Source organism: Dermacentor variabilis, chromosome 7 (assembly GCF_050947875.1).
Source record: "Dermacentor variabilis isolate Ectoservices chromosome 7, ASM5094787v1, whole genome shotgun sequence".
In the NCBI taxonomy this organism is placed as follows: domain Eukaryota; kingdom Metazoa; phylum Arthropoda; class Arachnida; order Ixodida; family Ixodidae; genus Dermacentor; species Dermacentor variabilis.
In genome coordinates, this window is record NC_134574.1 from 108,535,793 (window position 1) to 108,550,659 (window position 14,867).

Sequence of the window (14,867 nt, forward strand, 5' to 3'; positions counted from 1 at the left end):
GCCCATAGTCACGTGGTTTAGTAACATGAGGACATGGTTGCCTTTAAGATTATTTAGGATTCTGCCATTTTCGTTGAGTCATGGTATACGTGAACAAAAAAAAAAGCTGGGTGTTCTTGAAAAACACCCAGCTTTCTTTTTTGTGCACATATAGTTCTCATTACCTTTAATCTTGAATAATCTTGAAGGTAACCATGTTCTCATGTTCCTAAACCACGTGACCATGGGCTAGTTGGTGATCGTCAGAAATAAACATGTGAGCAGAAAGGACACCATTAAGAATGTGTTCCCGTTGCTGTCCGTCTTCTTCAATGTGGTGCCTCTTTCGTGCAGAATACCTCCATCATTTAGTTCCTCCGCCTAATTCTCATCTTAAAAACTACTTCGAAAGGAGACCATCGCATGTATATGTTGCATCGTGTCGTAGGTTTGCATGTCGATGCTCCATCCCGGATTGTAATGGGATCTCGCCGTATGCAGAATGCCGCTCACGGTTGCTTTTTCGCTGTCTGTGACGACACAACCGCCCAGATATAACTAGTGCCAATATTCCTGAAGGTATACGACGGGAACATAATTACGCACTTCCATACAATCACGCATGCATTTGACCTCATATCAGTGACGAATATTTATCTACGCAACTGTTTCTGAGGTAATTTTGAAAACGAAGAATTGAAGGTTATATGCATGTTGAACGCAGGCGAGGGCAACGCTGAAGCGATCGCTATAGTATGGCGCCAACAAACTCGACTGTGTGGTCCTCGCTGTCCAACAGTGAGGGCTTGAGCTTGTTGGTACGAGTATACGTACAAAAAAAAAACTAACTAAGGGGTCTCTTATGTTAAACGGTAGCATGGTCGTGTTTGGGTAGCTGTTTACTTTAATGGTGCTGCTCGTACGCGCTATTGCCCACCTACTCTACAGCTTATCCTCCGTGTCTTGACACCGGAGAAAGAGAGGCTCTTCGTCAGTAGCGTTCTTTCTGCGTTGACCCCCTCGCACACCACACCCACCTTCCTTAGCCAGGAGGCCCTTGACGCTTAACCCACGCAACGCTTAACCTCCCCACATCCAAGCGACACTTTCGTCACACCTGAAACTAAACAGCGCAAACAGGTCTTCTTTGAGCGGGTGCCAGGACTCAGGAGACGCAGGAAAAGGAGTCTGCTCTCGCCCTCGCTCGCTCTTATGCGTGTGACCAATTGTGCATGCCCGAGGACTCGTCGAGCCGAGCACAGTAAAACCGCCGATCTAGACTGAGGGACACTCAAAAGTCGACACGCACTCTCCCCATGCCTCCATGCAGACATATACGGTCGCCACGACGCTTCCATAAATCGTCAAGCACAAACATTTGCACTTGGTAACGATGCCGTTACACACGTCATAGTGCATCTCCGGGGTCACCTGTTCTACTAGGCATGCCCCCAACGTCCTCTTCACCTACTGGCACATGTCGTCATGCTAAATAATTATCGCATTTCCTCCATGCTTTCTTCCCGCCCCTTTCCCTTCCCCACTCGTGGGTGAGCTGGACCACTCCACCAGAACGCTTTGCCCTATGATCTGGCGACTTCTTACGCAGCGCATCCAGCATATCCCCTACCTCGATGCTACACTTACTGCAATACAAGTGATGACGGCTCATACAGTGAGCTTTTTTCAATATCAAATTGATCTCTCTCCCTCTCTGCGTTGACGCCTTGCCGTCTTAACCGTTTCTAAACGAGCGGCACCTCGCCCTGACGTCTCGGCAGCAAGCTGCCTCGGTCTTGGGGCTGCGTCTCTTGGCAGGAGCGAAGGCCAGGGGCGTAGACGGGGGGCGCGGGGGGGGGGCTTATGGGGCTTCAGCGCCCCCGCCTCCCCCCCCCCCCCAATTTTTTCGTGCTGTCATGCGCCGCCGACTTCACTTCAGATACTTCAGTGGGAACATTGCGAAATCGGGCTGGATTTCGCGGCAACGCCCATGCGCCGGGAGTCACATATGGTAACGCAAGGAGCCCCATCCGAGGATAAAGTTTCAAGGGCGTTTCGATGGCGAGCTAATGGCGAGCGGGCTCGTCGCGGTATCTTGCAGAGGCCGCGGAATCTACGGAGTTCATGGATTTCAACTATGAAACTTTATGGGTATAAAGTTTTCATAAACTTTTGATGCGAAAGGTGCCTTGACTTTTCTAAAGTCGTACATTGGACCATACATCGAGACAGGCCAAATCAACACACTATTAGACAAGCTGACAAAGCACGCAGCGAGGTCCGATGGGATTTAGAGTTGTGGTGGTTCATTTGTGCTGTCCCGCAACAGAAAAGAATATCAACATTTTTTTTTCACCAGCGCCAAAGCATCCATGTCAAGACATTAAAGCCTGCAAAGGTAAGTACGTTCTTCTTCATTTTTCTACTATGACTTTTATTCGCGAGAACACATTGAGCCTCTTCAATTTTTTTGTCCTTGCTACCCGCGGGCTGCCGGAACTAGCCAGAGCGCATGCCTTTTCCTCGTGTTGGCCCTACCACCGCGGGGCGCAATTCGATGCGCGTTCGCTTTTCTCTGGCCGAGTGGATTTTCGCCTACCAGTGTTTTGGACGATTTCTGGCTAGCAGACAACAAAAAGAACAAAAAAGCATTGTCGCTCGCCGCCATCAGTGTGGGGACTCGACAGATTGCAACGCGTTCGCTTGAGCGCAACCTTTCCGGGAAATTTTGTCTCGCTGGTGGATACCGAGCAGTATTCGTATTCCTCTCTGTGTACCAAGCGTCTCACGTTTTCTTCGATATTCCTTCGATATTCCTTCGGTAGCCACATTAGGCGTCCAAAGTAGACATTCGGTTGTGGCCAACGTGCTTTACTTTGCGTTTTTTTTTCATTTTCGTGAGAATCAGACACTGTTGCGGCGCAGGAAATTGTCGCGTGGTGAAAGGTCGATTTTGTTACTTGTTCGTTTGGGGAATGTAATGGGCCATGGAACGCTTCAGTTGCTGGATACTGGTATTATATTATTGCGAAAGCAATTATATGGGCGCTCCAGGCGCATTCCTGCCGTCGCCCTCGCCCTCATGTTCTGTATAAAGTGCAAGGGCGATAACATCGTGACCGCGCGCCGCATGCTGTATGTGCGAGTGGAAGCGTAGGGGCGGGGGGAAGATGGCATGTGTGAGCCGGCGATGATGGCTCGGTCTTGTGTGCACAACGGGGAGAAAAGCGGGGAGCAAGCGCGCCACCTCCTGTGGCGCGCGGTACATCAGGGGGAGTGGAGGGAAGGGCTGCTGGGATCTGTGAACACGTGGTTGCGCAAAATGTTTATTTGCCTTGTTTGACGCATTATATATTGACTTTTTCTTAGATAAGCAGATTTATTCGAGACTTATACGTATATTTAAATATCTTGTTGCTAGGTTCTGTGTATACGTGCAGTGAACTTTGTTTTCAGTGACATTTTTTTGCCCTTTATGAAGCTATATTTTGGCATTTGTATATTCCATTGTATCTTCGCATTTCTAATGTACGAGGGCTAGTCATATGAAAGTGAGCCAACGCACTCTGCGCAATATTGGTTCGGTTCATTATCTGCATGGCATGCGCGTGGCACAGGGGCATCTCTCAATTACAGAAGTCTCATGCAGGTGTGGGGATAAAGGCTTCTTTAATGATCTTACAGACTGTGTTGAACATAGTTACGTGACATAATGCACACTTTAAAAGCTGGATAGCGGGGTGTAGTGAGGTTTATGACAGCTGAAGATGTTTCTCAAAATGGAAGTAGTCGCCGTATGGCTGCCGTGTACTTTGAACATTGCATTTCATAGGCCGCTGTGAAACGTTGGAGGAAATGGTTCAAAGAAGGACATGAAAGTTGCAAAGACGATCCAAGACCGGGCCAAATCTGCCGTGCAATCACCCTCAACGCACCTGCAAAGGCCGATTAGACAAGAACGGAGGACAAGCATCGATGAATTGGCAGTGCGTGTGAACATCAGCCATGGTTCGGGTCACACCATAATTCATGAACATCTCGGTTATCGGCTCTTGTGTGCGCAATGGAACCACCGCCAGAAGATGGAGAGCTTCCGCGCTGCCTTGACTCATATAATCCGGTATCACAATGAGGGTGACGACTTCTTGTCTGCTATTGTGACTGGGGACGAATCATGGTGCCACTACTACGAGCCTGAAACAGGACGGCAAAGCTTGCAGTCGAGACATTGGAATTCACCACCCCAAGGAAAGCAACGGCCGTCATTTCTGCCGAAAAAGTGTTGTTGACTTCTTTTCGATCGTCAGGGGCCATTATTGACTGAATTTGCTAAACCTGGCAAGACTGTCAATCGTTTCCGATATTGTGAAACCTCGGATCGGCTGCGTGTCACTATCAAGAGCAAACGACATGGAAAATTGAGGAAGGGGGTCATCATGCTCCACGACCATGCCCGTCCCCACGTCGCTGATGTGGTTAATACAAAACTGGCAATGTTCAAGTGGAAAACGCTGCAACATCCGCCATACAGCCCAAACATGTCGCCTTGCGACTTCCACATTTTGGGGCAATCGAAAACAGCTCAAGGGAACCAGAATCGTGTCGGACGATGACGTGAAACAGTCAGTTACAGACTTTTTGAAGCAGCAGCCCAAGGAATTTTATGAGACGCGAATCACGTGACTCGTTAGTCAGTGGGACAAATGTCTAAATGCTCTTGTAAACTACTTTTAAATAAAGTACCCGGTTTGTCATATATTCGGTTTGGCTCACTTTCATTTGACTCGCCCTCGTATATTTTTACAGAACTCCTGCTTTTTTATATATCCTCTCTGTTGCGACTATAATTTCGGTGCAATTACTCACAATACACGATCTGTGAAGCTGCTCCAGCGTAATACATTGTAACAAAGGACAGCGTCATTGAGATTTTTCTCTGGTCTTTGCATATGTACAAAAATGTAAACAAGGTGATTGAATGAGAGAGAAAGAAAGAAAGAAAGAAAGAAAGAAAGAAAGAAAGAAAGAGAGAAGCAAATGAGAGAAAGGAAGGGAGGTTAACGAAGTTTCAATAAAATATTTGTCCTCATCTTGTTCATTTCATGGCCTTTACATTTTTCATACCAGCGGCATGGACTGCTTTGCTGGTTTCAAACGGATATAGTTCTAAAGTTTGTGGGATATTTTCTCTACTTATTAAATAGACAGGAAACATGGAAGTATCGATATCAGTTTTTTTGGGCGCAATTTTTTAGACATACGAGTATATTTGTTTATGAAAAGTTACATATTTTACCTGTAATGACAGTGCATAGCGTTCAAGAATTTGTTTGCAGCATCTTTGGCAATGGCAATGCAGTTATAATTCATGCATTTGAGCCCTCGACAAATTCTATAAGGAGGAGGCTGAGCTCCCCCCCCCCCTTCAAATGAAATTTCTGGCTACGCCACTGAGAGCGTCATGTCGTCGGCGTATAACGTATGTCTGAGTCCCGGGGCTTCATTCAATTTCGGAGACAGGGCGCGCATTGCAGGGTTGAATATGAATGGTGAAAGGACTGCGCCTTGCGGTGTGCCTCAGTCCCAGAGCCGGATGGGAGGCGAGCGCAGGTCCCCGAGGGCGAGCTCGACCGTCCTGCCTCTGAGGAACGATCTGATCTAGTTGTAGGTTCGTTCGTCAGGATAGTCGGCTAAGCTCTCGAGCACTACCTGCGTGGAGCACATTGGCAAAAGCCTCATGGATGCAAGAGGTCTCGGTGTAAATGAAGGAGGCCGTCCTAAATAGACAAACGTGCCCGAAAACCGAGAATCGTGATTGGGAGGAGATCGTGTTCTTCCGCAAGCTTCTGTGCGCAGCATAGTATTACATGCTCCACGCCACCTGTGCATGTTTTTACTCAGGAGATCAGCGGCCGAAGTGCCAGCGCTCGTTCATGTACTCTGCTCATGCTCCCACCGATTTGGGGTCGAGGTTACGCAGCCCCTTGTTCGTAACCCCGCCGGGACCCGGCGCAGAGGCTGTGCGCAGCTAGTGCAGCGCAGCGCAGAGCTCTGCCTCCGAAATGTCGGCCTCCAGCTGTTCGTTGGGAGCTCCGACGTAGTTTGGCTCGTGCGTATCGGTTTGTCTCGAGGTGTTAATGTGCCCGCTGGCGAGCTCCGCAAGCAGCTCGGCGTCGGTGAGCGGGTATTGGAGTAATAAATGCGAAGCATTTCTTGGCGAACATTTGCAACTTTGAAAGTGTAGCGACCGCCCGTCACTTCGTTGCCCCCACCGTGGGGGTCGTTCGCCTTCCCGTCGAACACAGCAACATTCCCGTTCATTTAGGTCTACATTTTACGACATTCTCGCTCCAAGTCGCACAGTCGAAGAACTCAAAGGGCACGTTCGCCTTCTATTTGAGCGACTGGATGAACACGGCCTGGTGCCAAAGCCCCAGAAATGCATTTTCGGAGTTGAAGATCTGGATTTTCTCGGCCATCGCAATTCACCCAAAGGCATCGAGCCACTGGAATCATGGGTATGGGTGCGGGCAATCGAGGACATCCCTTCTCCGACCTCCTTCCGAAAGTTGCGCAAATTTCTGGGGCTCGTAAATCTTGACAAGCGCGTTATACAATCCTGTGCGCAAGTTCTTCAGCCGCTTACCGACCTGCCGCGTCGCGACTCCAAAAGAAAAAAAAAACGCCTATATTCCTCTGGTCGTGGGAGCACGAACACTCCTTGCGGGAAACCAAAACTCGGTTAGCGACTGCAGTTTTGCTGATTTATCCGTTGCCCCACCCGCCAAGTCGCCTTATTGTAGACGCATAGACCACGGCAGTGGGTTCTGCACTGAAGCAGCGCGATGGAGGCCGCGGGGCTTCTTCCCAAAGCCCCTCAAACCTACAGAAGCTCTCTACAGCACTTTCGGGAGGAAACTGTTAGTCATCTGTTGTGCAGTCAAGCATTTCCGCTCTTTTTTTCTTGAAGGCTGTAGCTTTTACATTCTGACCAACCACAAGTCGTTAACCTTTGCTTTCAAGAACAACAGTTCTTCGTACTCAACATGGGCTTCGACAACTTTCCTTTATCTCTGAATTTTCTACGGGCAACTACCATATCTCTGGGACCGAAAATCAGGCAGCTGATCGACGCACTGTCGCGGATCGGCGCTGTGCCTGCTGGCCCTGTGTATATTCAAGCTCCAGCCTCTGCCCAGCAAAACGAGCCCGAGCTGCGCCAATTGTGGGAAAAAGGCTCGTCACTTCAGCTTGATGAAGTGTCACTTCCCTACACAAGAACATTGGTAACGTGCGACCTATCACATGCAGCTCCTCACCCGTTCGTGCGCCATCAGCTTCGGTGGCCAATATTCGATTCACTGCACGGGCTAAGCCATCCCGGCATCAGAGCAACGCAGAGGCTTATCACAGAACGCTTCGTCTGGTCAGGGATCAACAAAGATGTTCGAAGCTTGGCAAGAAGTTTCCAAGCCTGTCAAGCCGTGAAAGTGAACTGGCACACGCATTTAGCGGTTCAGCCGTTTCGACCACGAGAGAGCCGTTTCAATCACGTGCATTTAGCTTGATGGGGCCTATGCCACCATGCCAAGGTTTCAGGTACCTCCTTACGTGTCTCGACCGGTACTGAAGGTGGCCTGAGGCGACACCACTACAAGACATCATGGTCGAAACAATGGCGGAAGCATTTGTTGCTACATTGGTGTCGCAGTATGGTTGCCCTTTGCGCATAACTACTGACCGAAAGAAGAATGATGGGTGCAACGTTAAGGGATAAGAAGAGGGCAGATTGGGTGAAGGAACAAACACGACTTAATGGTATCTTAGTGGAAATCAAGAAAAAGAAATGGGCATGGGCAAGGCATGTAATTAGGAGGGAATATAACCGGTGGTCATTATGGGTTACGGAGTGGATTTCAAGAGAATGGAAGCGTAGCAGGGGGCGACAGAAAGTTAAGTGGATGGATGAGATTAAGAAGTTTGCAGGGACAACATGGCCACAATTAGAACATGACCGGGGTAGTTGGAGAGGCCTTTGACCTGCATTGGGCGTAGCCAGGCTACTGCTGATGATGATGACGACGACTGACCAAGGCCGGCAATTCCGAAGCTTGCTTTTTTCTGCCCTAGCGAGACCACTCGGCACGCGCCTTCATAACACCACGGCTTACCACTCACAGAGCAACAGCATGGTCGAGCGTCTCCACTGAGAACTGAAGGTTTCATTGACCACCACGCTCGACAGACAGCACTGGAGCTGTGAACAAGAATCAAAGATCACCTCGGAGTCAGCGCAACCAAGGTGCTCTATGGGTCAGGAATCTATGTTACTGTTCTTCGGTACCCAGCCAGGCACTCTGCCAGCGGCTGCGCAGCACATAGACTACATTCCTAGCTCGACCAGTTTTGACCTACACGCCCCCCCCCCCCGTATCACCCTCGGGCAGCACTGTAGCTGTGAACAACAATCAAGGATGGCCTCGGAGTCAGTGCAGCCGAGATGCTTTATGGGTCAGCAATCTGCGTTCCAGGCCAGTTTTTCGGCCCCCCAGCCAGGCACTCTACAAGCAACCTCGCAGCACTTAGAGACGCTACATTCCTGGCTCGACCAGCTTCGACCTAAACCCATACGTATCGCCCGCAGGTAGCCTGTGCTCAGTCTCCCGACAATGGACACAACCACGCACATCCTTCTCCGACGCGACTCTATCAAGCCACCATTGACTTCTTTCTATGAAGGCCGCTTTCCTGTGGTTTCGCGTTCAGAGAAAACCTTGAAAGTTTACGTTCGCGGCAAAAAGACAGTGTCGTGTGATCGCGCGAAACCAGCCTATCTTGAACAATAATTCTTCATTCTTTGTGCCATTCGCACATAAGCCTCCGGCATTTTACGGGGGGTGGGGTGGGGGGAGGGGGCTTGTGGCGTCCGTCCGTCACTCCGCTTCCCTGCCATGAGGGTCTTTGTCCCCTACTCGAGCCGAAGCGGCTGTCCAAGAGGAGCGCCACGATTGCCATTCGGCAAACCGGTTTTCGCTCTTGAATAAAGCCAGTGGAATTTCCGTTCTCAACATGTCAAAACTGATATTATTGCCTCCGCTAAACCAAGCTCCTAGCAATATTATCTACTAGCCGCCTACGTCTTGGTGCTGTGATCATCGTTTCGTTTACTTGGCATCTACCAAAAGTTGCATAGTATGACAAGGCTGTATGGCGAACGTAAATGACTGGTCATGACATAAACACCATGATATGTGCGTCATGTAGGTCATGAAACAGCCACCTACGTCTTTGTGCTCTCATGGTGGTCCTTAGCACGACAAGAGTGTATGACGAACATAAATGATTGGTCATGACATGAAGGTCATGACATCCGTGACATGTAGGTCATGAACCAGCAGCCTACGCCTTGGTATGTACACAAATTGGCATAGTGGGATAAGAGTGTATACGAACATAAATGATCAGTCATGACATGAATATCACCACATGTGTGTCATGTAGGTCATGAAAAAGCTGCCTAGGTCTTAGTGTTCTCATGGTAGTTTTGTTACCTTGGTATATACCGAAATTGGCATAATATGACAAGAATGTATTATGAACAAAAATTACAGGTCACAACATGCTTGTCATGTAGGACGTGAAACAGCCGCCTACGTCTTGATGCTCTCATAGTCCTTTCGTTAACCATCTTCATAGTCCTTTCGTTAACATGGTAGACGTCCCGCACACTGCTTCGCACGACATCGATTCCCACAAGGCGTCGTATCTGGAAGCTTTTTTATTTGCGTCAGTTGGTTGCGTGCAGCTGACTTGGTGTTGCCGGGATCCAGCACATGTGTCTGCTTGCTACCCAGCTGGCAGTTGAGGCTGTTGCAGATATGGCCCCGCTGCGGACGTTCTAGTGCGGAGGCTTGAGCCTCTACCTCCCTTTCTAGCTTCGCTATGCGCTGTCGCAGCTTGTTGTGTCGTTGTCGCGGCTACCTGCGCAGGAGGCTTTCGCGCTTCCCACATGCACATGAGGTGGGAGTCCGCCGATGGTTGCTCTTGAGGCTCCGCCATCTCGCACGCCGTGGAAGTCAGGTCGCGGCTCAGCGACCTGGTCCATTCGTTCAGATCCGATGTGGAGTCGGAGGCCGTTTCTTCGCGTAGCAGCGGACGGAATTTATCCAACTTCGTAATGCGGCCAGTGGCCATCTTCGCCGTGCTTGCGGCTGCTTCAAAAGTCAGCGACAAGATGTAATGATCGCTGTCGACCGTGTTGCTTGGGTTCTGCCACCGGGAGCCCGGTACGTTTTTTAGAAGAGAGAGAGAGAAGTGTGGACGTAGTGTGTCTGCACTGTTACCGACCCGTCTTGGTTCTTGTGGGTCGTTGAGGATAGTAAGACCTAGATCTTGAGTCTAGTCTTGAGGCACGGGCCTAGTCTGGCCCGTGCCTCTGCCGCTCACTATAGGCATGTCGGGGTTGCTAGCTTGGACGTCTGCCAGCATCTCTTCGCCCGAGAAATCGTTGAACGCATGAAACATGATGCCTCGCACGGCGTCGTCTGGAGGGGGAGGGTACACGTGGAGGTCGACGGTGCGGGTGCCCACATTGATGTGTTTGATGCGGAGGTAGGCTTGGGCGCGCTGAGAATCGACGAATTTCAGCGTGAGTGTTGAAAGCGTGAACCGATGCAGGTTCGGTGGTGGTTGATCGAGCAGCGAGGCTGCCTTGAGCAGGGCTTCGTGTAGCTGCCAGGGTGGCAACTTCGTGAGCTTCGTCGGTGACTGGGGGCGTCTCACGATGAGGATGGCATCGGTCGGCATTATAAGTAGCGGCACGCGCCTGCAGTGCCTTGGCGGGCGCGGTTTGAAGTTCAATGTGCTTCGCCCGTTGCCGTAGGAGATCACTCCCGTCGCACTCAGGCTGGGAACTTACTTGACTTGAGTCTTAGTGGCGGCGTCGTTCTTCAGCGATGTAACTGGGTGATTTACAGGACGGTCATGCCGCCATTCTTCCTCAGAGATAACGTGTCTTTCGACCGCGCACTCCATGTCGGTGGGTGACCAGGGCACGTCGAGGGAGCAGTTGCTGCGTCCCGAAGCTTACTGGGGGCCGTGCTCGCGCTAAGCCCGTTAAGCTTAGGGCGGTGAGCGGCGCGGCCCGAGAAACAAAAACTCTCCTGGGCGAATCTCCGAAGATCCTCGTGTCGACGTGATCCTGATACCTTCTTGCACCCATTCGTGCAGGAATCATATAAGTCGGTGAGGTTAGCTTGACGAAACACCGAAACGACCCTTCCTCTCCGAACGCTCGCAGCGTTCCTGGCGTGAGAAATAGCGGCCGCAGCAGCGAATGAATTGACCTTCATGCTACCACTAGGTTCAACGCGAACTAAGCTGCGAGAGCACAGTGCGTACGAAGCTACCAGCTTTTGGCCCACCTTCACTTTGTACTAATTTAATATCGCTTTCATGATAGGGCCTGCACGGCCGCGCTTAGCCGTGCCATGTGCAGCCTCCGCCGAAGTAGAAGCACTACACTCCCTTCCCCTCCCAGTGCCTTGCGCTCAATGGAAGACGGCGCGCTTCCTCTCCGCTTTACTCCTTTGTGCACGTGAAATCGAGCCGCCATTCTCGGCTCATGCTCGTACGCCTTCACTCGTACGCAGAGCATACGGCGCAACGCCGCGATATTATCGCGTTTGGACCCTATAAGGAACATCACGGCGACGGCGGAAATGTGCCTGAAGTGTCCATACAATTACTGTCGCAATTAAACCAAAGAAGCACTGTATAGTGCGCGCCACAATAAAGAAACACGTAGCCGCTCGACGAAAATGTGCAATATGTAGCGTCATAAATTATTCAGTATTGCTCCCGCATTTCGTGCCTGACACACATCGTAGGAAGTTGAGGATTTGTTTTACGCGCTTTTCAAGATACGATATGCGAGCGTTTCCGGAAAGTGACTTGACCGATGCGGTAACCGGAAAAATTGCGCCACAAGGCATTTCACGATGAATGTCGACGTTAATGCGATTAGCATTGAAGTAATCTAGCGACACCTCGTATTGTCATCACGGAAATCAGTCGTGTATGAAGCATTTGGCAGCCAGACTCCCTTTTTCACTGCGCGATCCAGTGGCGCAGTTGCTATGTCTGCGTGGGGAGCATGCATGAATGTATATTCTGACAGGACTGCCAATATACATATATGAGGCGAGTTCTACTCCGTACAGCACGGAATTAATTTTAAAGATTTTTCATGTTCATTGAAGGGTGGAACATACCTAGTGTCACATAACTAGTGACTGAAGTTAAGGTGAAAGATGTTCAGTGAAGAGCGGCCCTAGCAAAATATTAATCAACGTAGGTAAGCGATTTGGGTAGCTTTCAATTTATATGGCCTTATAGTATAAATAATCTCTTTTAAGCGCGAAAAACAAATTAAAGTCTTAGGTGCTGTTGTGGTAAGACGTTCGTGAAGCAGCTGGCTTACTGGCCGTGTTTTGCATTTGTGTATGCAGGTTTTATAAATTTGTTAAGCGTGAGCCCCCAACAATCGATTTGAATCGGTTGCAGTTAAAGCGGTCAACGATGACTCGGGATACTGCAGCATTTCAATGCGAATCATTCTTAGCCTACTTTACACATTTTGAATCTATCTATCTATCTATCTATCTATCTATCTATCTATCTATCTATCTATCTGTCTGTCTGTCTGTCTGTCTGTCTGTCTGTCTGTCTGTCTGTCTGTCTGTCTGTCTGTCTGTCTGTCTGTCTGTCTGTCTGTCTGTCTGTCTGTCTGTCTGTCTGTCTGTCTGTCTGTCTGTCTGTCTGTCTGTCTGTCTGTCTGTCTGTCTGTCTGTCTGTCTGTCTGTCTGTCTGTCTGTCTGTCTGTCTGTCTGTCTGTCTGTCTGTCTGTCTGTCTGTCTGTCTGTCTGTCTGTCTGTCTGTCTGTCTGTCTGTCTGTCTGTCTGTCTGTCTGTCTGTCTGTCTGTCTGTCTGTCTGTCTGTCTGTCTGTCTGTCTGTCTGTCTGTCTGTCTGTCTGTCTGTCTGTCTGTCTGTCTGTCTGTCTGTCTGTCTGTCTGTCTGTCTGTCTGTCTGTCTGTCTGTCTGTCTGTCTGTCTGTCTGTCTGTCTGTCTGTCTGTCTGTCTGTCTGTCTGTCTGTCTGTCTGTCTGTCTGTCTGTCTGTCTGTCTGTCTGTCTGTCTGTCTGTCTGTCTGTCTGTCTGTCTGTCTGTCTGTCTGTCTGTCTGTCTGTCTGTCTGTCTGTCTGTCTGTCTGTCTGTCTGTCTGTCTGTCTGTCTGTCTGTCTGTCTGTCTGTCTGTCTGTCTGTCTGTCTGTCTGTCTGTCTGTCTGTCTGTCTGTCTGTCTGTCTGTCTGTCTGTCTGTCTGTCTGTCTGTCTGTCTGTCTGTCTGTCTGTCTGTCTGTCTGTCTGTCTGTCTGTCTGTCTGTCTGTCTGTCTGTCTGTCTGTCTGTCTGTCTGTCTGTCTGTCTGTCTGTCTGTCTGTCTGTCTGTCTGTCTGTCTGTCTGTCTGTCTGTCTGTCTGTCTGTCTGTCTGTCTGTCTGTCTGTCTGTCTGTCTGTCTGTCTGTCTGTCTGTCTGTCTGTCTGTCTGTCTGTCTGTCTGTCTGTCTGTCTGTCTGTCTGTCTGTCTGTCTGTCTGTCTGTCTGTCTGTCTAACGCCATCGTGATGCCCGCAGTGGTAGTTTCTTTAACTTAATATACTCAGGATATGCATGCATTGAATGACATTGTATGACATGACATTCATGATACGAGCTCGCGGGATCTAATCCCGGCCACGGCGGCCGCATTTCGATGGGGGCGAAATACGAAAACACCCGTGTACTTATGTTTAAGTATCCGATAAAAAAACCCTGTTGTTCTGAATTTCCGGAGTCCCCCACTACGGCTTGCCTGATAATCATAAAGTGGTTTTGACACGTAAAACCCCATAATTTAATTTCTTTAACATTCATAATACGACTGACATGAACGTCTTGACTTAGTCTCTTACGGCGCTCTGGTACCTTCGTAGTCGTTTACTTAACTGAATATACAACAAGATGCGTTTGACACACATGCACGACAATGACAAGGGCATGACATGCATATAATGACATGAATGACACAAATGACAATTCATGAATGGTGTATTACGACATGAATGACAAGATGTGGATGACATGACGTCCATGACATGATGTCGTCATCTTGCTAACTGTGGTCACACAGGGGCTTGCGTAATGCACGCAAGTGCTTGCTTTACACAAACACGTGTGCCCAGCAGGGCACTTTTTGAAGGGCTCCAAACGATGCCGCACAGCCAGCTGCATGCGACTTGCTTCGCGTGAGATCGGTTACTGTAGCAGTTGGGATCTGTACAATTTTTTAAACTTTAGAAACAAGTCAGACACGAAGCTTTTGCGTCGACTTACTCTCTTCGCTGGTCGCGTATCGCCACATGGAATACCCTACGGCTGCGGAAATGAACACCCAGTGATACACCTTTTCCAAAGTCCACTTCCACCTTGAAAGTTGTAAGAGAAATTGGCAGATTCTTATCATTAGGTTAGCTCTTGTCAGCGCGAGTTGTAATGAACACACACACACACACACACACACACACACACACACACACACACACACACACACACACACACGCACACGCACACGCACACACACACACACACACACACACACACACACACACACACACACACACACACACACACACACACACACGCATTCCGACGAGGGCTGAATTAAAAAGAAGTTCGTGTTTCTTGCTTCGGTAGCCCATTAACAGCCCTCAGGTGGACAAAATCAATTCGCAGCCCTCCACTAAGGCATCACTCATGACCCACTGCGCAGTTTCTGGACGGTAAACCCCAGAA

The 14,867-nt window shown here is 49.5% G+C and overlaps 1 protein-coding gene across 2 annotated transcripts in view; it reads right to left on the bottom strand.

Annotated features, from left to right (window-relative positions):
* Positions 1-14,867, bottom strand: part of LOC142587011 (protein-cysteine N-palmitoyltransferase Rasp-like) — a 54,337-nt gene that overhangs the window by 37,332 nt on the left and 2,138 nt on the right. For both annotated transcript variants that reach the window (XM_075697882.1, XM_075697881.1), the window contains exon 2: positions 14,409-14,500. In XM_075697882.1, coding sequence (XP_075553997.1) covers positions 14,409-14,500 — 92 coding nt within the window. The remainder of the gene's footprint in view (positions 1-14,408; positions 14,501-14,867) is intronic.